Genomic DNA, 25,391 nt, shown 5'->3' with positions numbered 1-25,391 from the left:
CTTTATCTTTAATTTTTGCCATTTTAATCACAATGTGTCTTGGTCTGGTCCTCTTTGGTTTAATCTTGTTTGGAACTCTGTTTCCTGGACCTGGATATTTGTTTCCTTTCCCAGATTAAGGAAGTTTCAGCTACGAAGTCTTCAAATATGTTCTCTGACCATTTCTTTCCCTCTTCTCCTCCTGGGACCCCTATAAAGTGGATATTAGCATGCTTGATGTTGTTGCAGTGTCTCTTAAACTGTCTTTATTTCATTTTATTCTTTTGTCTTTCTCTGTTCACTGCAGTGATTTCCACTGCTCTGTCTTCTAGCCCACTGATCTGTTTCTCTTTATCATCTAATCTACTGTTGATACCTTCCAGTGTATTTTTGCTTTCAGTTATTGTATTATTTACCTACATTTGGTAAATAATACCAAGCAAAGGTAAAACCAAACTATGTTTGATTCTTTTTTATGTTTTCTTACACTTTGTTAAAAATTTCTAACTTCTCACTCTGTTCATCCAAACTTCTCCTGAGTTCTTTGAACATCTTTACGATCATTACCTTGAACTCTTTATCAGATAGATTGCTTATCTCTGTTTCACTTATTTCTTCTTCTGGGGTTTATCGTCTTTATTAGGAACATATTCTTCTGTCACCTCATTTTGCCTAATTTGCTGTTTTTATTTCTTTGTATTTGGTGGGTTGTCTATATTACCAGACTTGGAAAATTAGCCTTTTATAGGAGATGTCTTATGCTTCCTGGCAGTGCACTCATTCTGGTCACCAGAATTATATGCTCTAGGGTTGCCCTGCTGTTGCTGCAGGCTGACTATGTGGGTAGTCTGGTAGGCATGGCTGGTCCTTGGTCTCATTGGTTACCAAGCCCTGATTTGTGCAGAGGCTGCCAGCTGCTGGTGGGTAGTGCTGGGGTAGGTTGTGGTATAAATCTTGACTACACTGTGTCTCACCTCTCCTACCTGTCTTGTTGTTTTCTTCTTTAAATTTTTTATTTGTAGAAGATATTTTCTGCAAGTCTTATGTTCTTTCTCATCAATAGTTGTTCTTTAAATATCTTATACTTTCAACTGCACAGGCATTTAAGCTTATTTCTCTTGAGTGACCAAAATCCCTGATTTATAGATGAAGAAGAAAACACAGGAAGGTTAAACTATTGCTGAAAATTGCATAGCTAAATAATAGAAGAGTTAAGTTTAGCATTAATCTCATGATTCTCACAACAGTGATTTTTTATAACAAGAATAATAACAGTTATAATTGCTTTAATTTATTGTGTTGTGCCATGTGTTGTACTAATTGCTGTGTATACATTATTATATTTAAGTCTTAAAAATTTTTATGAGATAATTTTTTTAGCCTTCATTTCACAGATAAAGAAGCTGAGACATGAACAGAGAAGTAGCTTGTTTAAATTTGGCTCCACTCAGCTGCCTCTTTTACTTAATGAGTGTTATTTCCTCTTTTAATTTGTATAACTTTGTAGATTGTGCTCAAATATTAGAATTTGAGAACCTCTTATACTATAGCTCAAAGTATTTAGAAAAAGAAATATTTAGGTTTATAATTAGAAGTTGATAAGATATATCTTTCTGAAATTAAAGAGGGAAATACTCGTGATTAAGTGCTTTTTAATTGGTCAGTTATGTAACATAGTTTTATATGTCAGGGAATTTTTCACAGTAATCTTATAACATATATATATAATTAATTATCTCATCTTGCCTGGGAAGTAAAGCATAGTGAAGTAAAATAATTTGCCCAAGGAGGCCATTAATAAATAGGGATACTAGAATTTGAACCTTGGTCTTTTGCTTTCAAAAATCTCATTTTTTATAGCAATATTTTAAAATATATTTTTAGGATTCTACTCTAGATGGAGAGTAGTTCAGGCAGAGAGAACAGCTAGGGCAAGTGCCTAAGAATATTACAATGAACATAGAAAACAAAAATCCCTTCTCTCATAGACCATAAATTCTCTGTGTGGGGGACACAATAGACAAAACAAGTAAATAGTTTGTTAGCAAATAAGTGCTAAATAAAAAAAAAATAGGGAAATGGAATAAAGGATGTGTAGAGGGTCATGGAGGTCATACTTTTTGATAAGTTATCCAGGAAAGATCTCTCCATGAAGGTGACATTAAAATAAAGACCTAAAGAGGGAAAGATGACAGTCATTATTATATCTGGGGGGAAGGTGTTCTAGATGGAGGAAGCAACAAGTACAAAGGCTCTGAGGCAGGATAATACTTGATATATTTGATAAAAGGCAAGGAAACTAGTGTGCTAGAATGGAGGGAGGGAAGATGTATGTAGTTGTAAGAGATGACATCAAAGAGGAAATAAAGTCTAGATAGTCTAGGGCCTGTAGGGCATCGTAAGTCTCAAAAGTTTGACTTTTCCTCTTAGTGAGATAAAAAGCCATTTAAAGCATTTGGTATATATAACTTTATTTTAAAATAACCAGCTCTGACTACAGTGCTAATAAATAGAAAGAAAGCAAAGGAAGGAGCAGTGACACCAGTAGGGTGATATCACAACAATCAAGGTGAGAGAGGCTTAGATGAAAGCTGTAGAAGAAGTTAGATGTTGTTGGATTCTGGATATATTATGAAATAATATCAGTAGGACTTGCTCATGAATGTATGTAGGGTGTGAGAGACATACTGAATTACAGATTATTTTTGTATTTTGTTTTAATAACTGGAAGAATGGAATGATTATTTACTCTGATGGGAAATATGGCAATGATAGGTTGGCAGGTGAAAATGGGAGTCCGAATAGGATGTGTTATGTTTGCAATGCTTATTAAACATTTAGATGGAAATGTCAAATTGTGTGTGTGTGTGTGTGTGTGTGTGTGTGTGTGTGTGTGTGTGTGCTGCCATTCAAGGGAGGTGTCCAGGCAGGAATAAGTTTGGTAATTTTTTGGTTTATACATGATTTTTAAATACAAGGGCTAGGTAAGATAAACTTGGGAATGGTACGGACTGAGAAATGAAAAGATCCAAGTAGGGGCCATGACATGTCTAGATATTGGGAAGATGAGGAAGAACAAGCTAATGAAAGTGAAGGGGAGGGCACAGTGAAGGAGGAGAAATGCAAGTGAAGAAAAATGTGATCAACTCTATCAATACTACTGAATATAGGTCAAATAGATGAGAACTGAGCAATTGATCATTAAATGAAACAATGTTGAGGTCATTACTTTCACAGTAACATTTGGACAGCGGTAGAGAGACAGCTTGATTTGAGAAGCTTAAAAAAACGGGAGTTTTTCTTTGTGTGTGTTTTTTTTTTTCTTTTGCAGAAGGGGTGAACAAAATGTGTTTGTACCTAGAGGGAAAAATGGGGTCAAAGAGATACAATTTTGCCTTTCACATTTTTTTTGTCAACTTTGGAGCAATACCCATATGAGTGCTACTGATGATGTCTGAAGTGGAGATGGGTCTTTGATTAGATCACAGATAGTTACAATAAGAAGATGGGACACAATATAGATACAGATAAATCAATAGCTATTGTGGTAGTGTTACAGATTGGCTTCCCTGGGAATCAGACTTGGTGAGATGGAGTTTAGTGTAGATAATAATTTTAAGAAGTGCCTTTGGAATCACCCACCAGAAGGGAAGAGGAAGGAGCAGATGTGGGAAGAGAATAATTTGAGCTGTGATACAGGCCCAGCAACAGCCCCAGCTAACACTAAGTATGATGTCAAAAGCTAGAATGGCTTGCCAGTATTGTCTGGAGTTGGGCTGAGGTGGTCAGTGCTCTTATCGAGCAACTGTTGGATGTTGGCTGTTGTGCTACCCAAGGAAGGGATATAACCTCAGATGAGCTGATTCTCTGTAGCAAAGGCAGTCCCTGAGGGAGCTGAAAGTTGGAAGCTGTCTGTCAATGTAACTCCCAACAGTTCAGACAAGTCCTTCACGGAAGGGAAATATGTGGCACACACTGCAGTGCCCCCATAGATGGAATACCTGCATGCAGTTTTTAGAATACTTCTATTTTCTTCAGGAATTATAAGGAGAGAAGTGGGGGAAGGGGCAGGAGGTTGTTTTGAAAGAGAGTAATTGTAAACTTATTGTCTAGAGGATTAAGATAAAATGGACTCCATAAATGTACTGGAATTACCAGGCAAAACAAAGGGCTTGTCTGAGATTAATGGTCATAAATTTAGAGCAAGACTAGTCATCATTGTTGATGTTTTATCCACTCACATTCCCTTACCCAGAACAGAATAGGAAGACAGTTCAATTTAACCAAAGTTGAAGTTGTACTTGAATAAAATGGAAGGAGACAGGGGTAAGGAGTCATGGTTGTAGATCAGGAAGTGATTATCTATTTAAATATTATAAAATGCAAAATAGCTGAAGAGGATAGTTGGGCTGAAAATTTTGAGAGACAATAAAAAGATCTAATAGTTTTAGGAATTAATGTGTGTACTAAATGACTTGCTGGTTTTACTAAGTGACACACAGGCCCCATCTCTATTGGTCTATAATACTCAAACTCCCTATACATGCTCTATTACTTCCGTTGTATATATAAGTTTCTAATGCTTAGCCTTATAATTTCCTGAGAATGAATTAAGACTAATTTGAGTTTGGAAAAATTGTAAACTTAGAAGCAAGCAAATAAGGATTATTTATGTAATTGTTTACCCAGAGTGGAGAAAATTAAGTCAAATGTACAAAACCCTCTGCCAGGGTTCATAGACTATCATCACATTAGTTAAACAAATTTATATACAACTTTAACATTTGAGATTATTTCACCATATATATTATTCACAGTTGAAGTAGCTTTTTATAACATACATCAAGATACCAAAGAAAGGGCCTAAAATCAAAAACATTTTTATCACATTCTTTGGATAATTTATCTCTTTACAAAAGCATTTGCAATTTACTATTTCACTTATAATGTAGTTAAAATCATCTTTTTCAAAGCACACATACACAGGTGTGCTTTGGTTTCCTCTTAATCAGTGAACACTTTGGCTGGATGATTTGGGTTTGATAATACGTAAAGTGAAAATTGTAATCCATAGCAAGAGATTACTGACCTGTTAGATATAACCAAAGAAAGAATGGGAATGAGGAAAATTTCATTATTATAAAATCTACAGGTCTCTTGTAGATTTACCTCACCATGTCTCCAACTGTATCTTAATTCAATTCTTATCTCCGTGTAATAGATGGGACTGTATTTTTTGAGATACCTCTAATTAGCTCCATTGATATTCTCAAAAGACTAATTTTATTAAATAATATACATTTTCAAAAGGTGATATGCTGTCCCATTTACAGATGACTTATAACAAATATATTAAAGAATTACTTCATGTGATATAATAGGAAAATGTTTTTAAAAATCACATTGATCAACATATTCTAAATTAAGAGTATCAGAACAACTCTAGATTAAAAACATGCTAGTTCCCAAAATGAATTTGTCATCTTGGATGCCCAAATCCTTATTGGCTGTGAGTTTTTATTCTTATTACTTAACCTTAGTGAATGACAGTGTCCTCATCAATAACTGGGCATAATAAGCCCTGCCCAATCTGCTTACAAATTGATCACAAGCTCATGAACTCACACTTGCCAATAAAAACCCACAAAGCTTCATGTTTCTATGGCTTTTGGTCAAGGTACCATTCAATAATCAAATTTTTATTTTAAATTTTATTTTAGTTTAATTTTAAACTATTATTAAGAATCTTGCTTGTTGTAGAGTATCTTATGAAAGACTTTTCGTGCAAATAGCTATGTATTAAAATGCTAATTTAATTATCTCTCAAAATAAATGTATGAATTATTTTATCAATTTTTCACTAATTTTCTCATCTCTATATCTGTCAGAAAATGATTTTTAATAATAGGTGCTTATGAAGATTATTTTTAAATTCCTAAAACCAACTATTGGTTGGTTTTCACTTCCAAATATTGAATTGCTTATTTCCTAATACATTTTTTAAAAACAACCACATTGAGTTTGATTTGCCAACTCACTACTTATTAACTGTATGACCAAAGTCAAGTGTTTATTTGCTTTTCACATACATTTAGGAATCTTTAAAACAGAGAAATTACTATTTCATTTCCAGGAAACTTGGCATATAGTAGTATGCTAGTAGCTAGTGTAATTATTATCCATCCATTCTTTTATTTGCCCTTATATTTTTAACATTTTACAATGTCAAAGATAGTTTCTGAATGAGATCTGACCAATTTTTATTACAGGATATTTACATTGGATACACAAAAAATCTGACAATAATCTGAATTATCTTGATGATAATAACAGGAACAAGAACAAAACTGACGAAAGACTTCAATATGCAATCTATCAGTCATTTTTGTAGAAATCGTAGAAGTTAAATCCATGAGTCCCCTCAGATATATCACTCATCTTAGTTCCTCAATCTTAACAATCTTACATATGAATCTGATACCCCAAAGTTAGTAATATTTAATAAAGCTTGTGTCTGACACCTGGTCTAAAGTGTTTTGCCTTTTTCAATGGTTTCACTTTTTGTAAAAATCCAAACTCAACTTTAAGAATTTTTGAATTCATAATGAATTATCTCTATAGTCATAGCACTTTTAACATTAGAGAATCAATTGAGCATGCCTGGAGCATTGACAGTCTAAAACTTACAGCCCCACCTATAGGGTGAATGTATAACTGAGTGCAATTCAAAATGATCACCCCATTTCCATTCCTTCTTCCAAATGCATGACTCCCATAAGCCAAGGATTGCCATTTATTTGGAACAGATCTAAGACTAGGAAATTAAAAACCAGAAGAAAGGTGAACCTCAGCACTTCATTCCTAATTATATAAGATTTATCTTCTTGCCTTGACCATTTTCCCTCACTTCTCCCCAATAATTAACCAATCTCTTATATTTAGCATACATAATCGTAAAATTAGTATCCAAAACCCCTGTCACTCTCCAACACTTTAAAATAATTCACCATTCTAGGGAATAATTTCTGAAATATTTTTACGTGTGTGTGTGTGTGTGTGTGTGTGTGTGTGTGTGTAGCTCACACTACACCTACTTAAAGTGTTTCAGTGGGTGAAGAACCTTTCTAATTGACTTGAAAAGTTGCTCAGCCTACTATACCACCCACTGTGATCTTTATGAAGTCTTCCAGAAGAAATCCCTCTTGAACCTTAATATCCAGCGACACTGTACTTCTCCTGAGTTACTAGAAAGTTTTGATCTTAAAATAATCATGAATTATAAGACTGGGGACATATGCATGTTTGTTTTGACCCTCTTAAGTTTATGAGTCAAATTTTATGGCCAACTTCCAATAATTTACAAAAGAAGTCTATGACATATTTTCTTAAGTCCTCATGTTATGCTACAGGATTTTTGCCATACCTATTTTGCCTTCACCTGGAATTTGTCAACTACCAATTTTATATTTTGTATTATATACATATATATCTAAGCTACCCCATACCCTTTGTGGAATAATGAAGGAAAGAAAAGAAAAGATGGAAAACAGAAAAGCAGGCAGGTAGACAAGAAGGTTTGAGGAAGGAAGGAAGGAAGGAAGGAACCCAAAGTGTATGTGCAGTGTATGTATGTGTATGTGTTGGTGTGCATATGTTTGCAACATACATTTAGGGGAATGGCATGTAGTGCTATATGGTACATGCACATGGTATGTACTAGTTACCCATAAGTATGGCTGTGACAAGCTGAAGCAGTGATGGTTTGGGCTCATGCATCTATTTGGTGGCATAGGCTCATCTGAGCTGGGTCTATGGACAGTTGGCCCAAGTAAGTATGATTAGTTCATTTATATACATCCTTCCTTTACAGCTATTCTGTATCATCAGTACCTAACATAGTATTTGGTGTATAGTTTGCATTGAAAAAAATATTTGTTAAATGAATAAAGGAAATGATTTGTCTTATGTATGGTCAATATGCTTCCAATCACACATTCTAACTCTATATTCTGTCATGTGAGTCTCTCAGTCACATCATTAATTGTATACCTCTTTTTCTTTGTATGGTTTACCTAGGATGAATAGGTGTAATAATTCTGTAAGCCACAGTTCTAGTTAAAGCTCCACTCTCAAACTCTGCATGAGTTTCTGAACTTGGAAAAAGGGTCAGAGAAAAGACAAGGCCTGAGGCCCTGTGATTCTTGATCATAAACTTTCTCCTCCAGATTATTACTTGTCCGTTTGTCCATGTGTTTTATACTAAGTCCAGAAAGAAGTTTACTTCAGTTTATACTTTGAAACTGAATTTTAGAGTCCTTGTATTAAGATTTTTATTTTTACTCATTTTTTTCCCTTAAAGATCAAAAAAAGAACATAGGAACAGGTATTTTTTCCCTTCTGTAGGTGACAAAAAATAATCAAAGTCACATCCATAAAATCTCTTGTTCTCTTTATTTTCATTTCTCTCCTAGATATAATAGAATGCTTACTAAAATAATGTGATAAGCACTCAAACTAAGTTCTATGATGAGTACCTCCAAAGAAACCAACTGCTTTCTGTTCACACTGAGATCAAAATAACTGGCTGTATTTTTACTCAGACTATTCTCTCTAGTTGCCATCCCCACTCCAACCAAGAATTTTTTCACATCAGTCTGGTCTCAGATCAACCAGAATCTTGCCTGACACGAGGACCACTTTTACATTATAAATAATAGTGTTTTACCCTTTTTCTTTTTCCTAAGAGGAAGGATTTAAATGAGGAAAACACACTCTCCTTCAAAGTGCAGGCTTCTTTTTAGTATTTCTCTATATGTCTTTATGAAAAAAAAAATCTCTTCACAGTTGAAAAAAATCCATTTACCTTTGTACTGCTGGTGCTATAGCTCCTAGGAAATAATGACACAGAGAAAATTCCATGAGAAAATGTTAATTGTACCTGTATTAACTGATGATACAAAATAAAGCAATTAGAGCTGAGTGTTATCTTTTGGGTCATTGTGATCTCAAAACACAATTCAGGTCATAATTATTGTATAATCTTCTTTTCTTTTTTTGTGTCTAATTTCTAGGCCATGCTTGTACTTCAATTTATCAGAAATAGGCCTTCATTTAGGACTGTTTGCTATTAAAATATTTTTTAGCTACCATAGGTTGATTTGAAATATAATAAGCACAATATAAACTTGTAGTAAATGTATTGGAAGCTATATATATACTTTTCAGAAAACATTTAAGAAACTCAGTTAAAATAAATTGATATCCAAATTGCTTTTCAGAATTTATAAATTCAATGAAGATGAAAAGAGGACAATAAAACCATATAATCTCTAAAGAGATATAACAGCCCCACTGCAACCACTGCCTCACTGTGCTGTGTTTCTAAGAGTAGTCAAAGGAAGTCAAATGGGAAACCTTGTCATGCTTTGTTATCAGACTGAGGTCATTTGTTGGAAAAAAAGGCAGCCTCTATCTCTAAAGGTCAATGCACATTAGTTTAAAGCCATGAATCATATAAATTTGAAAACGAATGAACTTGACTTTTATTAGAAGTTAGTGTGTATGTTTTTCAAGCCACCAAAAAAAGTAAAAATAGAATTATTCTTTCTCTTTTGTATTGTCACTTTATCTATTATTTATATTAACTATTAGACACTTAACTACAGTGAAATGCAGAATTGTGTGTAAATTCCTAAACACTTTCTTCAATAATGAATTCCTCTCTTTTTATTCATTATGCCCTTACTGTTTATTAGTCCTTAATGACTTTGAATGTATTTTAAAAGGTTTGATTGTAAATTCAGCAAATAAGTAAATTGTAACCCATATCTCAAAAAAAATAAGTTATACGATCCCTCTTATAATATTAAAGTTAATGATTTATCTCTTTCATATCCATTCAGTATATTTTCTTAACTGCTTACTTTCATCATTCGTCAGTTTAACAGACATTAAATTTTAAGATCTACATTGTATTATTATGAAATATACTATTTTAGCATGAAATGATGAAAAGTTTGAAAAAAATCTCTTTTATGATTGGTAAATAATGACAGGAAAGGCAGAACATTTTCAAGAAGCATTTCTCACCAGGAGAATATGGTTTTACAAACTGGGAATTCTGGGACAATGTTTATTTATAAAAATATTGAACTCCTACCATTTCCAAGAAACTAAGAATCATTTCTTTGACCAGCCTAGCCCAATAAAAAAGGAAAGGTACATATGTATTGAGTTATGAATAGATTAATAAATGATAAAAGAAATATAAATAATGCCTATCATTCTTTTTTTAAGGCCACTTTATTTTTAGGAAAATATTTTAAATTGTGCAAATACAACATAATTTAAGGGAAGACAATTGAACCCCAATCCTTCATACATACAAGTGAGTGTTTTGATAACTATAATACTTCTAGAATAATCAAAATGGATGAGTATAATTAATTTGTACACACTATTCCAGGCTTCCATAAAATAAAAGTAACATGATTTTTTAAACTTACATTTATAGAAAAGAACACCTTATATCTTCATTATGTTTTGCTTGAGTGCACAAGTCTTTCTAATTTGGCAAATTCATGCTTGGCTTTACACACCGTTCCTAGCACGACAGATAATGAAGCAGCAGGTTGGACGCCAGGCACTCCAACCACTTCTATTTCTGTTCTTACTGTGTATCAGTGGGTTCAATTGGTGGTAGAAAAATTAATATGCAGAAAGTATTATAAAGATGTAAAATAACTACTTAATGAGTTATAAAGGTATTGTTTAATTTATTCCTACACTGGCAACTTGTATGCACTATACACAGAAATTAGGAGTGTACATATAATCTGAAAATTGTGGTATTTAAAATTGGATGGTAGAGATTTATTGTCAAAGCCTTCCTATCACTGCTTGACAAACAAAAAGAAACCTTCACTGAATAATGATAGAAAAGTATGTACAAGTTACAAAATAGTAATTCTTTAAGCTCCTTTTTGCCTTGCATCTAAATGCTGTGTTATGTTGACAGATCTGGGAAATTTTAGTGGCCGGACAAGAAGTGCAGTCTCTGTGAGGGAAGGCCAGGGGGTTGTTCTGATGTGCTCTCCTCCGCCTCATTCACCAGGTACAGTCGGATCCCATTCTATATTGCTGCTGCTCTCTTTTACTATATGCTCATTCTTTTAGACAGGGTATTGACTGGGGAACATTCAGGTGAAATGTGCATGGTTTTTGTGACATGTATCAGAGTACCAGATGAGTAATTAAAGACCATAGAGTCTAAATGCCATTGGGCAGGAGACTTAGCTCCTGTGATAAGATTGTTTCATTGTCTTTCTAAGTGTTGACTGTCCTGGTTATGTCTCTGCCTGCCACCAGTGAGGAATATACTGCTTGGAGTACAAGGAAAGTGATAAGCTGAAAGAGTAAAAACTATTCAAAATTATTTGTAATGTCAGAGTTGAGTTAACTAAATACCACTGTGCATCTTGTTTCAGAAGATAAGCTGGAAACTGGGTTGTTTATGGTGTAGTTTTTCACACTGGAACAAAAACTGCTAAGAAATTTTTTTGTTCATACAAAACTATAATTTACTTGTTCTTTTCTTGCTACTTGAGTTTTTTTTGTAAAAGTCATGGTAATAGGTAAGTACTTCTTGGGGTTTGGAGTAACAGAATAGTAAACAGTGCTCAGGTTAATTATCTTACCTTTTGCTAACTCACAGAAAAATATACCCATTATGTTTGAGTCCTATAATTTGAGATGAGTGCCTCTTTGTACCTCAGTATAGTTTTCCTATAATACAATTTAAGAAAGGACAGCATCAATTAGAGAGAGAGAGAATCAAACATCTATTTCTACCTGAGAAATTATGAAGATTTTAGAGTTAACAACTGTAAATAGAATTCAGGATCCTGGTAACTCAACCAATTTTTCTTCTTTGTTTAGCGTGAAAGCAAGCCATATTTGTTTCTAGGTTGTATTATTAGTGTAGTGTTTGGGCTCAGTTTTGTTCTACCATAGATAATCCTTATCATAAATTATGATTAGACCTCAATCAGTTTTCTTAAAATTTCTCATCTTTATCTTACCCTCCTAACTTTCTTTTTAATTGAAAGAAAAGTAAACTATGTTTCAACAGGAAAATATTTTTGAAAACATTCTGCTTTGAAACTCAGAGGAATCACTATGAAGAATAATTTCTGAGTTGTACCAACCTAATTCTTATATGACAATTCAGTCACTCCAATCCTTTTGTGAGCAGTTTCAGAAAACATATCTAGTCTTACCTATATGTTTTACCTTTTTTTTTTTTTTTTTTGCGGTACGCGGGCCTCTCACTGTTGTGGCCTCTCCCGTTGCGGAGCACAGGCTCCGGACGTGCAGGCTCAGTGGCCATGGTTCACGGGCCCAGCCGCTCCGCGGCATGTGGGATCTTCCCGGACCGGGGCACAAACCCGTGTCCCCTGCATCGGCAGGTGGACTCTCAACCACTGCGCCACCAGGGAAGCCCTGTTTCACCTTTTTAAAAAGGATTTTAGTAGGTTTAGGAGACTCCTATAGAATTAATACATGTTATGTCTAATGTTGGGTCATTAGATTTGTTTGAAGAGAAGTATTAGATAAATAAGTGTTAGAGATAAAAAAAAAAAAGAGGGGAAGATGGAGGAGGGGGAGGAGAGAAAGGAGGAGGAGAAGAAGGAGGATGAGAAAGCAACAGGCTCTACAGAGGATGAAGCTGTTCATCACCAGGCTTACAGGGGTTAACAATATGCAGTGACCCCTGTGGAGAAAAAGTAAGATTTTTCTGAGGTACAATCTATATTGCAAGGCTGTTGGAACATGTGTTAAAAAATGAAATGAGAGAGGATAATATAAGAAACAAAGCTGCAAGATTACACATAGACAAATTATCCAATTGGCAGAGAAAACTATATACAGAAGCTTTCTAATGGGAAAAAATAGTATAGTGAATTGCATACATGATAAGCATAAGATAAGAATATGTATTAATAATTGATTAAATAAATAAAAATGCAATATCTGATTGAGATCAACAAGAATAAAGTCGACAAGAGCAAAGCCAGCTGATTGCTATTGTATACGTCATAAGAAATATTAGACTGATTATATAATTTAAAATTGTAGGAGAGGTTATATTCTACCAGATACTCATGTTGAAGTGTTATGCCGAATGACCTACTCAAACATCAGTGTTAGCACAGCAAAGTTTTGGGGGACACATGCATGACACAGAATAACAGGAGTAGCTCAGCATCTAGACCAATGTTTAACACTTACCAGATGGGTAATTATCCTCTGATCAGCCAAATCCTATAGCATATCTTTAGCTTTTTTGTTGAACATGGCATTTACATTCTGGCTCCAATTGAAATCCCTGAAGACATGGTTCCCACTGCAGCTCTTTAAAGTTATGACTGTTTATTCTACCAAATTGTATGTGCCATTCAGTGTGAGATTGGAACATATATCCTCCCTTCTCCTCATTGCCCATTCTCCTTTCTTCCTCCTTACAAAAAAAGACCCCTCAATTTTTAAAATTTCAAGTCATCAAACTCTACACTTTCTTGTTGCTGTCATTCTTCTTCATTTCCTGAAGATTTTACCTTCTTTTCTTCATTCCCATGGTCTTGTTTTACAACCAATCTCAGCCACTTATCTGTTATTACTAACAGCTACAATCTCATAATTACCTCATTTGCAAGCATCTATTCTCTGAGTAGCATGAACTATCTTCTGCACACTGCTTATAGTACCCTGATTCCAGGAATCCTTTAACCTCATTGAAATCTACAAATCATTGATCCTACCTCCTTTTCACCCTTCTTCCCCTCCTTTGATCCTTACTTTTCTCCTTCAATCATTATCATTTTCTTGCATACAGGCTTGCTTTCTTCATCTCTCTTTGCTTCATCACACTGACTCGACAGTCAGCAAAGCCCTGATCCCGATGTAAATCCACTTTTCAGCCTACTGCATGCCTGAAACTACTCAGCTTAATATGACTGTAGAAAAAATAAAGAGTTATGCAGACTAGTCTAAATCTAAAATACAAACTATGAATTTCAAGTGCGCTTATGATGACCAGGAATTAAGGGGGAAAAAAAACCAAACCTAGTCCTTTCACTGTAATTTTGTCAAACTTTCAATGTCTCCCATCATTCAATTTTTCTCCCATCCTCATTTTCAGCTGATAACCATTTCATTGTAAAAGGAAAGCGATGAGAAGATAACTTCCACAAGCCTTCATCACCAAGTCACACACTCATTAACATGTGTATTCACACTCTAACTTCTCTTTTTTAGTATAGATGCATTGCTGTGCTTCTAAGGCCAATCCCTCAACTTGTGCACTGTAGTTCATCCTTTTTTATCTACTTAAAGAATCGCTTCAGTAATTCTCTTTCCTCTCTTCTACATTTTTACCAGAGATTGTTTACTTTCTTCTGCGTCATTCCCAACAGGGTGCAACCATACTGTCCCCTACTTCATCTAAAGACAAAACAAAGCAAAGCAAACGTCTCCTGACTCCTGTCCTCTTTCAGCTACTACCTCATTTTCCTGCTCCTCTCCATAGCGAACTCTTCAAAAGCTCTGTCTGTACATGCACTATCCAATTTAACTCCAGTGCGGTCTCTCTGTCTCTTTCTGTCTCTCTGCCCTCTTTCTCTGTCTTTTTCTTTATATTTTTAACAGATTTATTGAGATCCAATTTATATCCCAGGGAATTCACCTAGTTTAAGTGTACAGGTCAATGAGTTTTCATATATTTAATACAGTTGTGTCACTATCACCACAATCCAGTCTTAGAACTTCCATTATTTCACAAAGGCATGTCTGCCCATGTCCCCAATAACTGATCTATTTTCTGTCTCTATAGTTTTACGTTTTCTAAAAATTTTATTTTACTGGAACCATACAATGTGCAGCCACGTGTGTGTGTGTGAGTTTGGCTTCTTTTATTTGGCTTAATGTTTCTTTACGTTTCATCCGTATTGTGGCATTTATCAGTAGTTTGTTACTTTATATTGCTGAACAGTATTCCATTGTGCAGATATGCCCCATTCTGTTTATCCATTCCTCAGTTGATGGCATTTGGCTTATTTTCAGTTTTCATGTTGGTCACTCTTTCCTTTATAAAATACTTTCTTGCAAGATTCCACACACTCTTGCTTTCCCCTTACCTTACTTCGTAATCCCCTATGCTGACTTTGCCCCATTTTCTCAAACTCTTAATCTTGCAGTCCCCCAAGTAAGTGCTTGTCTTTGAACTTCTTTCCTTAATATACCCTCACTCCCTTAGGTTTCACCTCACAATGATCTTTAAGTACTGACATCTCCCAAACATATGTTTCCAACCAGGAATCTGGGTTGTATATTTAACTGTCTATTCAAAATTTCCATTTGGGTGGCTAACAGGCACCTCAAGCTTAACCATGACTAAAACTAAACTCCTGGTTATATCTTCCCCAAATCTGAGGTCTTTTCCACCTCAATTAATGGCAATTTCATTTCTTACAATTCATCAGCCTTAGAGTCATTCTTAACTTCTCACTTTCTCTCACACCTCACATAGAAACCATCAGTTTTATTGGCCCTACTTGAAATTTTATCCAAAACCTGACCATTTTTTATACCCTCCACTGATAGTTCTCTAGTATAAACTACCATCATTTCTTACCTGGGTTTTTGCAGTAGCCTCTTAACTAAGCTCCCTCATTTTGCCTTTACCTTTTTTCAATCTATTCTCAACATACTAGCTAAGAGTGATTCCTTAAAACTAATTTGTATCATGTCACCCCTCTGCCTAAAACTCTCCAAAAACTTCTGCTAAAGACTGAAGTGAGTTACCCCAAAATTCATATGAAGCCCCAACTCGCAGTGTGATGGTATTTGGGAAGTAACTAGGTGTATAGAAGGCCCTGAGGGTGGGATCCTCATAATGGGATTAGTGCCCTTATAAGAAGAGATATTAGAGAGCTCACTCTTTCTCTCCTCATTATGACAACATAGTGAAACAATGGCCATGTGCAAGTCAGGAAGCAAGCTCTCACCAGAAACCAACTATGCTGACACCCTGATCTCAGACTTCTAGCCTCCAGCATCGTGAGAAAACAAATTTCTGTTGTTTAAGACACCCAGTCTGTGGTATTTTGTTATGGCACCCCAAGCTGTCTAATACACCATTTTATTCAGAGTCAAAGCCAAAGTCTTTACAGTGGGTTAGAGAGTCCTTACCATTTGACTCCATGTAATCTCTCTGACCTTATCTACTATTCTCCCTCCTATTTTTTCACATGTAGTCGTGGTCTCCCTGATGCTCCACAAGTAACTACACATGGTCCTGCCTCAAAGCCTTTTCAGTTGCTGTTCCCTGTTCCTGATCCCTCTTATGCTTGGCATATGAATGTCTCCCTCACATTCATATCTTCCTTCAAATTTTACATTCTTGGTAAAACAGTTTCCTGATTTTCCTCTTTTGATATTGCACCTCCACAATTCCTTTCCTCTTCCTCCACTTTCTTTCTCTCCATAATGCTCATCACTTTCAATATACTGCACAATTTTACTTACTCATTTATTCACTGTCTCCTTGATTTAGAATGTAAATTCCATGAGGACAGAATTTTTGTAGTTTTTGTTCAGAGTTGAACTCCATACCTAGAACAGTGCCTCACACAGAGTAGGAGCTCAAAAATTATTTGTTGAGTAAATATATGCATAACATTCATAAATAAGTTAGCCAAGGATTTTAACCCATACATAACTCTCAGAAACCTTGAGAAAGAAATCATAAACAAGAAGAAGTAAATATAGATCAGCCATGTATTCAATAGTAAGAAAACTTTTCTTACCATTCATCTTTTTCTTGATTGATGCTGTGAATTGTAGAACAGATAAATGAAACATGATTCACATCATCAGTATGGAAGAATAAAATGGAACATTTTATATTTTTGTCAAAAGAACAAACTGTAACCTGAATGATTGGATTTATTAGTTGAGATCACAATCACACTGTAAAATAGTGAATTAATCTTAATGCTTTGCTTAATCAATTAAAAGGAGAACTTTGAAAATGTCTTGGGGAAGTCAAGTCAAAAATTCTTGCTGAAGAGGCAGGGTGAGTGTAGAAAGAATAAGCCAGGTCTACTCAGTGAGAGAGGCCTTGTGATTGCATCCCTGGTCTGGCGCCAGTTAGCAACAGCCTCTACAACTGCCTTTGTTTTGGTGGGATGCAACTGTGCACTGTGAAATGAGTAAATACCCTGAGATGTACTAGAATCTGAGACCCAAATTTCTGTCAAGTCCAAATAGCCATGTAGATCAGCACAGCATACCTGGTTAACTGATGCTTGATTCTGCTTTGTTCCCCACTCTTATTTTACTTCCTTCTTTCAAATCATAATTAGTTTATTATTTTATTTTATCAGAGCTTTATTAAGTGAAGTAAAGTGTTGGAAGTAAAAGTTTCCTAATATTTTTATCTCCTCTAGTAGATTATATGTTCCTTAAGAGTATGAAACTTTCCACCTCATATTTGTATCTCTAATATTGAGTGCACTACCTGACATTTAGTAAGTATTCAGTAAATGCATGTTCAATAACTGAATAAATGTGCTGATTCTAACAAGAGTTTTATAAGGCTTTAGACAGTTTCTATTAGCCTCCTGTGATTAGTTTATCATAACCAACTCACATTTATGACAGATATTTGGGTCACATAATATCATATTCAAATATTATTACAAAGTATAACAGTTACTAAGATTTAGTAGCAACTATATGAAATTGTAAATAGTTTATACATCAAAAAAGATTAAATAATATTCAGAAATAGCCCCAAAATCCATTTACTCATTATCTCAAATGGACATACATGCACATTTTTTTTTTCTGTGAATAAAAGCAAGAGCTAGGATTGACTCATTTGCTAAATTCCCCTGTTTACTTCCCAAGAGAGCAATATTAATTCCTGTCAGTAACATCTGTGAATAAAAACATCTTGATTGGATACTGAAGTAGTTATTCATTTACCAGGAAATAGATATATATTTCTAGACTGTTAAGCACATCTGCTGAAAATGATTCTGGTTGCCAAAAAATCACCTCTGTCAGTTTAGAAATTTTGAAATTCAGGGTTATACTATAAAAAAAAAGCTCTGTGAAAATGTAAAAATAAGCCTCATAAAACCTGTAACCAAATACAGAAATACTTTAAGGTTTAGAGGTTATCACCATAGATACTTTTAAATAAAAAATCAGTAATTACTATTTTACTTTAAATATTTTTTATTCTATTTTGTCCATAAGCATTATCTCAGAAGTTTACACCAAAGTGGAACTTAAAATTCTTGTACAAAGTGTTAGGTTGTAGTTAAAAATATATATGAATATAGCATTTTGCAATATAACAATCACATTTTCACATTTACTATACCATGTAATCTTTGCAAAATATCTGAGAGTTAGCAATTATTTATCATCCCTGTTGTATTGATGAGGAATCTACCCTTTAGAAAGATTAAGTGAAACCCTTAAGCTCTCATCTTTAATAAATCATGGAACCAGGATTTCAGTCTTTGTTATATTTTATACCATATAATATATATTTTGGATAAAGCTATACTAAAACTTTTATACCATGAACACAAACAAGAGGTTTTTTTTAAACAATGGATTTATCAGCCTTTCAAAAAATGCTTATTTTATTATATCAAATATTCTACTTAGTTTTTCATTCAGTGAATGCTTACTGAGTGCCTACTATGTTTTTTTTTTTAAATTGGGGTATAGTTGCTTTACAATGTTATGTTAGTTTATGCTGTACAATTAAGTGAATCAGCTATAGGTATACATATATCCTCTCCCTCTTGGACCTCCCTCCCCCCACTTCCCCCATCCCACCACAGGGCACTGAGCTGAGCTCCTTGTGCTATACAGCAGGTTCCCACTAGCTATCTGTTTTACACATGGTAATGTATATATGTCAATCCCAATCTCCCAATTCATCCCACCCCCCTACCCTACCATGTCCACACATCCGTTCTCTACGTTTGTGTCTCAATTCCTGCCCTGAAAATAGGTTCCTTTGTACCATTTTTCTAGATTTCACATATGTGCATTAATATACGATACTTGTTTTTCTCTTTCTGACTTACTTCACTCTGTATGTCAGACTCTAGGTCCATCCATATCTCTACAAATGACCCAATTTCGTTCTTTTTTATGGCTGAGCAATATTCCACTGTGTATATGTACTACATCTTCTTTATCCATTCATCTGTTGATGGACATTTAGGTTGTTTCCAAGACCTGGCTATTGTAAATAGTGCTACAATGAACATTGGGGTACATGTGTCTTTTTGAATTATGGTTTTCTCCAGATATATGCCCAGGAATAGGATTGCTGAATCAAATCAAATGATAGCTCTATTTTTAATTTTTTTAAGGAAACTCCATACTGTTCTCCATAGTGTCTCTACCAATTTACATTCCCACCAACAGTGTAGGAGGGTTCCCTTTTCTCCACACCCTCTCTAGCATTTATTGTTTGTAGATTTTTTGATGATGGCCATTCTAACTGGTGTGAGGTAATACTTCACTGTAGTTTTTATTTGCATTTCTCTAATAATTAGTGATGTTGAGCATCTTTTCATGTGCTTCTTGGCCATTTGTATGTCTTCTTTGGAGAAATGTCTATTTAGGTCTTCCAACCCTTTTTAGATTGGGTTGTTTATTTGATTTTTTTTTTATATTGAGCTGCATGAGCTATCCTTATGTTTTGGAGGTTAATCCCTTGTCAGTTGCTTCATTTGCAAATATTTTCTCCCATTCTGAGGGTTGTCTTTTTGTCTTGTTTATGGTTTTCTTTGCTGTGCAAAAGCTTTTAAGTTTAATTCAGTCCCATTTGTTTATTTTTGTTTTTATTTTCTTTACTCTAGGAGATGCATCACTGTCTTTTAACTAATGAATTTAGCCTATTTATATTTATTTCTACTATCTTATTTTATACTAGTTACCCTGCTTTTTCTATGATTTATTTGCCCTCATTTCACTTTCATGGGCTTTTTTTTTTTAATTAATGGAAGGTTTTTAAATGCATATTTCCTTCTACTCATTTCAAAATTACAATTTTATTTCTGTTATTTCAGAAATTATTTGTAAAATGTTAATATGCCTATTTAAAATTATTTTGATCACTTTATATATGATTGTTTTGCTGATTAATTGATTCACTCATTTATTCACTAGTCAAACAGAATCTGAATGCAAGTGTATGGCTAATATATAAAATTGTTTTATAATAGAATACGTTTAACTGAGTCGTGGATATATGAAGTGTTAGGTACGTATAGATATTACAGAAAACTTCATATATAAGTCTGAAATCTAGGAAAGGGGTCTGGGCAGGAGACTATAATTTTAGGCATAATCAGCATAGTTGTCTCAGGATTGATTATGAGATTGGTTGGGATCTCTCAGGGAGATTGTTTACAGCGTGAACAGCATGATTTCTCTTGCTATAGTAAATAATATGGGGAAAAAACTAATAAAACAAACAAAAAAATAGTTGTTCTGTTTCTATGATACCAACCAGTTTAAATAGCTGTGAATTACTGACAGAATTTGTGATTTTACTGGCACAATTTCAACAGATTAACTTGAAATTAAAAATATCTACAGTTCACACTTTTTACCTCCAAATGTTTGTTAGGATTAAGTTAACTGCTTAGATGCAGAAGATTCATTGACTATTTAAAGACTGCATTGCTGTAGTTTTCAAACATATAAGATCTAGAATACTCAATGTTTAATGCACCTTCTATATGCCCAGGAACACCAGAGACTCAATTGTTGAAAAAGAGAAGAACTTACATCCTCAAGAGAAGAGAACCAGAATCATTATTTGGCATCTCTATTACTTGCAAAAATCTCTACTAAGTCCTGAGACAGGTGTAAGAAGAGCTTAAAAGATGCAAGCCAAGTCCCAACAAACTTGACTTAAAATAAGAGAAAATAAAGTCACCTGCATCTAGATAAAAAGCATAATAATTAAGAAATTTATTTGCCAAAAACATTTTATCATTTTCCTTATTCTACTGCCTAGACCCTTAGCTTATTCTCAATTCTACTAGCCTAGTATCATTTTGCCTTGGTAATCTTGTAAAATTATGTGTGATTGAGTCCCAGGCAAAATAAATGCCTGATCTGATATATCTGGCTCCCTACAAATTCAAAACCATAGACACAGGTCCAGTTCCCCCAAACATGTTCTCCAAACCTACCCATCCCTCTACTGTCCCTCCTTCAATCGCAGAATTGTGGTGACTCCGTGACACTCATGGGGAAATGGGGAATACTAGTGCTGAATGTATCCTGAGTCTTAAAGTGAAGGAGAATAAAATATAATAATTGGTTATATAGGAAGTGCCAAGGAAACTGGATTAGAGGCATTACATGAAGATTTACAGACTAATATTTTATGTCTGCATGTGTGTTTTGAATCATCATAGAATATAGGTGAATTTATAATTAATGAACTATAACAAAGCTAATGACCTGCACACAGCAAACACAAGAGAGTAATATACTTCATTGTCCCTTAAACACTCTCTTTGTACACTCTCTAGTAAATAAGTTACTCATTTCAGAAAAATACTCAAACAGCAATGGACGCTGAATGACTAAGGGCCCTGGTCCTATTCCAGATGCTAAGTCAACTTAGCAACTAGGTTGCTAAAGCAACCCTGCATTTCCTCTAGCTCTGTGACTCCTCTGTGAAGTTTTAATTAGGATAGAGCAAAGGAGGCCTTTAGTACTTAAGTCTGAGCTGTAAAACTCCAGCAGAGACACTTAGTATTAAAGAAAAAAAATTTTGTTTTTATTTTCTTTAGATAGAAAATATTTTGATCTCAACTTAATTTAAGATGAGTAGACAAGGTCACCAGCCTCAAATCCACTGTGGAACTGGATGATGTATAAGTTAACAAATCCAGACAATGCAACTAGGTGGCCATCTAGTATGATAAAGGAATTACTAGGTAGTCTCTACTTCCAAATAACTATACTATAGCAGAATATTTCACCTAGGATTTAAACTCAGACAGCCAGGGATTCCCAGCCTGGCTCTGACACTTACTGTTGACTTTGTTAAAGTAAGTCTTATCTTACCTGTAAAGAGAGGTAATAAAAACTACGTCACAGGATCATTGTGAGAATTAAGAGATAGTTTATGTAAAGCAATTAGCCCAATGCTTGGATGATAGTAAGCGTTAAATTCAGTTTTGTCCTGTGGATCTGTCCTCAAGAATCCTTTTCAGAATGAAAATGCCTGTGAGAGAGATAACACCTCAAATCATTATGTACTAACATTAAGTACCAGTTTGCAGGGATTTATTGACATCAAACTGACAACAAGGTAACTGGAAGATGAGTGGCACTTGGAAATGTGAATCTGAGGGTTTGAAATGGGAGAGGAATCAATGAATGGAAAAATGAACTCTGTCAATGAAGCAAAAGGTCACCAGGACCTCTATCTTTAAAGGACCTCTGTCTCTTTTTTTTAATTGAGTTATAATTGACAAATAACACTATATTAGCTTCAAGTGTACAATATAATGATTTGATATTTGTATATATTGCAAAATGATCATCACAATAGTCCAATTAACATCTGTCACCATATATAATTACAAATTTTTTTCTTGTGATGAGAACTTTCAAGATCCACTCTCCTAGCTACTTTCAAATATGCAACACAGTGTTAATAACTATAGTTATCAGGGTGTTCATTACATCCCCATGACTTCATTTTATTACTAGAAATTTTTTACCTTTAGACCACCATCACCCATTTCATCACCCACCCCCCACCTCAGCCTACCACTAATCTGTTCTCTATATCCATGAGCTTGCTTTTGTTTGTTTTTAGATTCCAGGTGTGAGATCATATGGTATTTATTTTCTTTCTGTCTGACTTATTTCACTTAGCATAATGCCCTCAAGGTCCTACCATGTTGTTGCAAATGGCAAGATTCATTCTTTTTATGGCTGAGTAATATTCCTTTGCATATATGTACCATACTTTCTTTATCCATTTATCCATCAATGGACACTTAGGCTGTTTCTATGTCTTACCTATTGTAAATAATGCTGCAATGAACATGGAGGTGCATATATCTTTTTGAATTAGTGTTTTCATTTTGTTCAGATAAATACCCAGGAGTGGAATTGCTAGATCATGTGGTAGATCTATTTTTAAATTTTTTGAGGCACCTCCATACTGTTTTTTTTATAGTGGCTACACCAATTTACATTCCTATCAAAAATGCACAAGGGTTTCCTTCCTCTACCTCTTTTTTTTTTGTTGTTTTGTTTTGTTTTTTTGTGTTTTTTTTTGTGGTTCATGGGCCTCTCACTGTTGTGGCCTCTCCCGTTGCGGAGCACAGGCTCTGGAAGCGCAGGCTCAGCGGCCATGGCTCACAGGCCCAGCTGCTCCGTGTCATGTGGGATCTTCCTGGACTGGGGCACAAACCCATGTCCCCTGCATCGGCAAGCAGACTCTCAACCACTGCACCACCAGGGAAGCCCCCATTTTCTCTACATCTTGCCAACGTTCTTTCTTGTCTTTTTGTAATAGCCATTCTCATAGGTGTGAAGAGACATCTCACTGCAGTTTTGATTTATATTTCCCTGATGATTAGTGATTTTGAACAGATTTTCATGTACCTTTTGTCCATCTGTATGGCTTCTTGGAAATAAAATATTCAGATCCTCTGCCCATTTTTTAATCAGATTTTTTTTTTTTGCTATTGAGTTTTATGAGCTCTTTATATATTTTAGGTATTAACCCCTTATCAGATATATGATTTGCAAATATTTTCCCCCATTCAGTAGGTTGCATTTAATTTTGTTGATGGTTTCTTTTGCTATGCAGAAGTTTTTTAGTTTGATGTCATCCCATGTGTTTATTTTTGCTTTTGTTCCCTTTGCTTTTGGAGTCAGATCCAAAAAAATAATCATCTCCAAGACCTATGTCAGGGGGCTTACCCCCCTATGTTTTTTTCTAGGAGTTTTACAGTTTCAGGTCTTATACTCAAGTCTTTAATCCATTTTTGGTTACCTTTTGTGTGAGGTTTAAGATAGTGTTTCGGTTTCATTCTTTTGCATATAGTTGTCCAATTTTCCCAACATCACTTATTGAAAAGGCTGCCTTTCCCCATTGTATATTTTTGGCTCCTGTGTCATAAATGAATTGATTATATATACCTGGGTTTATTTCTGGGCTCTCTTTTCTATTCCATTGTTCTATGAGTTGGCTTTTATGCTTTTATCATTTTGTTTTGATTACTATAGTTTTGTTTTTTAGTTTGAAATCAGGGACTGTGATGCCTCCAGCTTTGTTCTTCTTTCTCAAAATTGCTTTGGCTATTCAGGGTGTTTTGTGGTTTCATACAAATTTTAGGATTGTTTGTTCCATTTCTTTGAAAAGTGCCATAGGAGTTTTGACAGGGATTTCTTTGAATCTGTAGGTTTTTTGGATATTATGGACATTTTAACAATATTAGTTTTCCAATCTATGAACACAGAATATCTTTTCACTCCTTTGTTTTTGTTTTTTTTTTTCATCAGTATTTTACAGTTTTCATTGTATAGATCTTTCACCTTCTTGGTTAAATTTTTACTAGGTATTTTATTTTAATGAAATTATAAATGAGATAGTTTGATTAATTTATTTTTCTTATAGTTCGTTATTAGTATATAGAAATGTAACATCATTTTGTATATTGATTTTGAACCCCATTCAGGGGGACTCTTCATCTTTAGTTGGTACCAGAAATCACTCACTTAAAGCAACTCTATATAAAACAGGAACACAATTTCACAGAGTTGAAAACAAAATATTTTGGTTGATATTTATTCTTTAAAAAATGAAATTTTACATTTTAAAATCTGAATCTCATAACTTAAAAATTCTGCAATAACTACAACTCTGAGAAAAAAAAATTACTCAAAAAGGTATTTTTTAGCATCTTTTTCCTACAAAATTGTAAGATAGCATGACACCCCATGCTCCATATTTAACTTTTGTACCTACAAAGATCACAAAAAATAATTGTTCCCCAAATACTTGAGGAATTCAGCAATCTTCCCAAGGCCTCTATCAATATTCAATTTCAAATCACTATATGTTCAATCATGTAACGTCCACATTCTTGCAGAGTTTCTGGGCAGTTCATCACATCTTCATTTGTTAGTAACTATGCTCTAATGATCGAAGCCATTTTTCAAATTTGCCTTGAAATCTACAACTTTTTCAAGATTTGCAGTTTAACTTTGCAATATATGAACGCTGTATCCTCATTTGTTATAAACAACTGACAAAAAAAAGAGATTGG

At 34.4% G+C, this 25,391-nt stretch overlaps 1 protein-coding gene across 1 annotated transcript in view; it reads left to right on the top strand.

Annotated features, from left to right (window-relative positions):
- Positions 1 to 11,049: 11,049 nt before the first annotated feature.
- The window catches only part of CNTN5 (contactin 5), a 416,285-nt gene continuing 401,943 nt past the window's right edge, over positions 11,050 to 25,391 (top strand). Inside the window, exon 1 of the mRNA XM_060018068.1 lies at positions 11,050 to 11,092. Coding sequence (XP_059874051.1) covers positions 11,065 to 11,092 — 28 coding nt within the window. The 5' untranslated portion in view covers positions 11,050 to 11,064. The remainder of the gene's footprint in view (positions 11,093 to 25,391) is intronic.

Source organism: Delphinus delphis, chromosome 8, assembly GCF_949987515.2.
Source record: "Delphinus delphis chromosome 8, mDelDel1.2, whole genome shotgun sequence".
Lineage (NCBI taxonomy): Eukaryota > Metazoa > Chordata > Mammalia > Artiodactyla > Delphinidae > Delphinus > Delphinus delphis.
The sequence above is the reverse complement of the archived record's forward strand: the minus strand, read 5'-3'. Positions and strand labels throughout refer to the sequence as shown.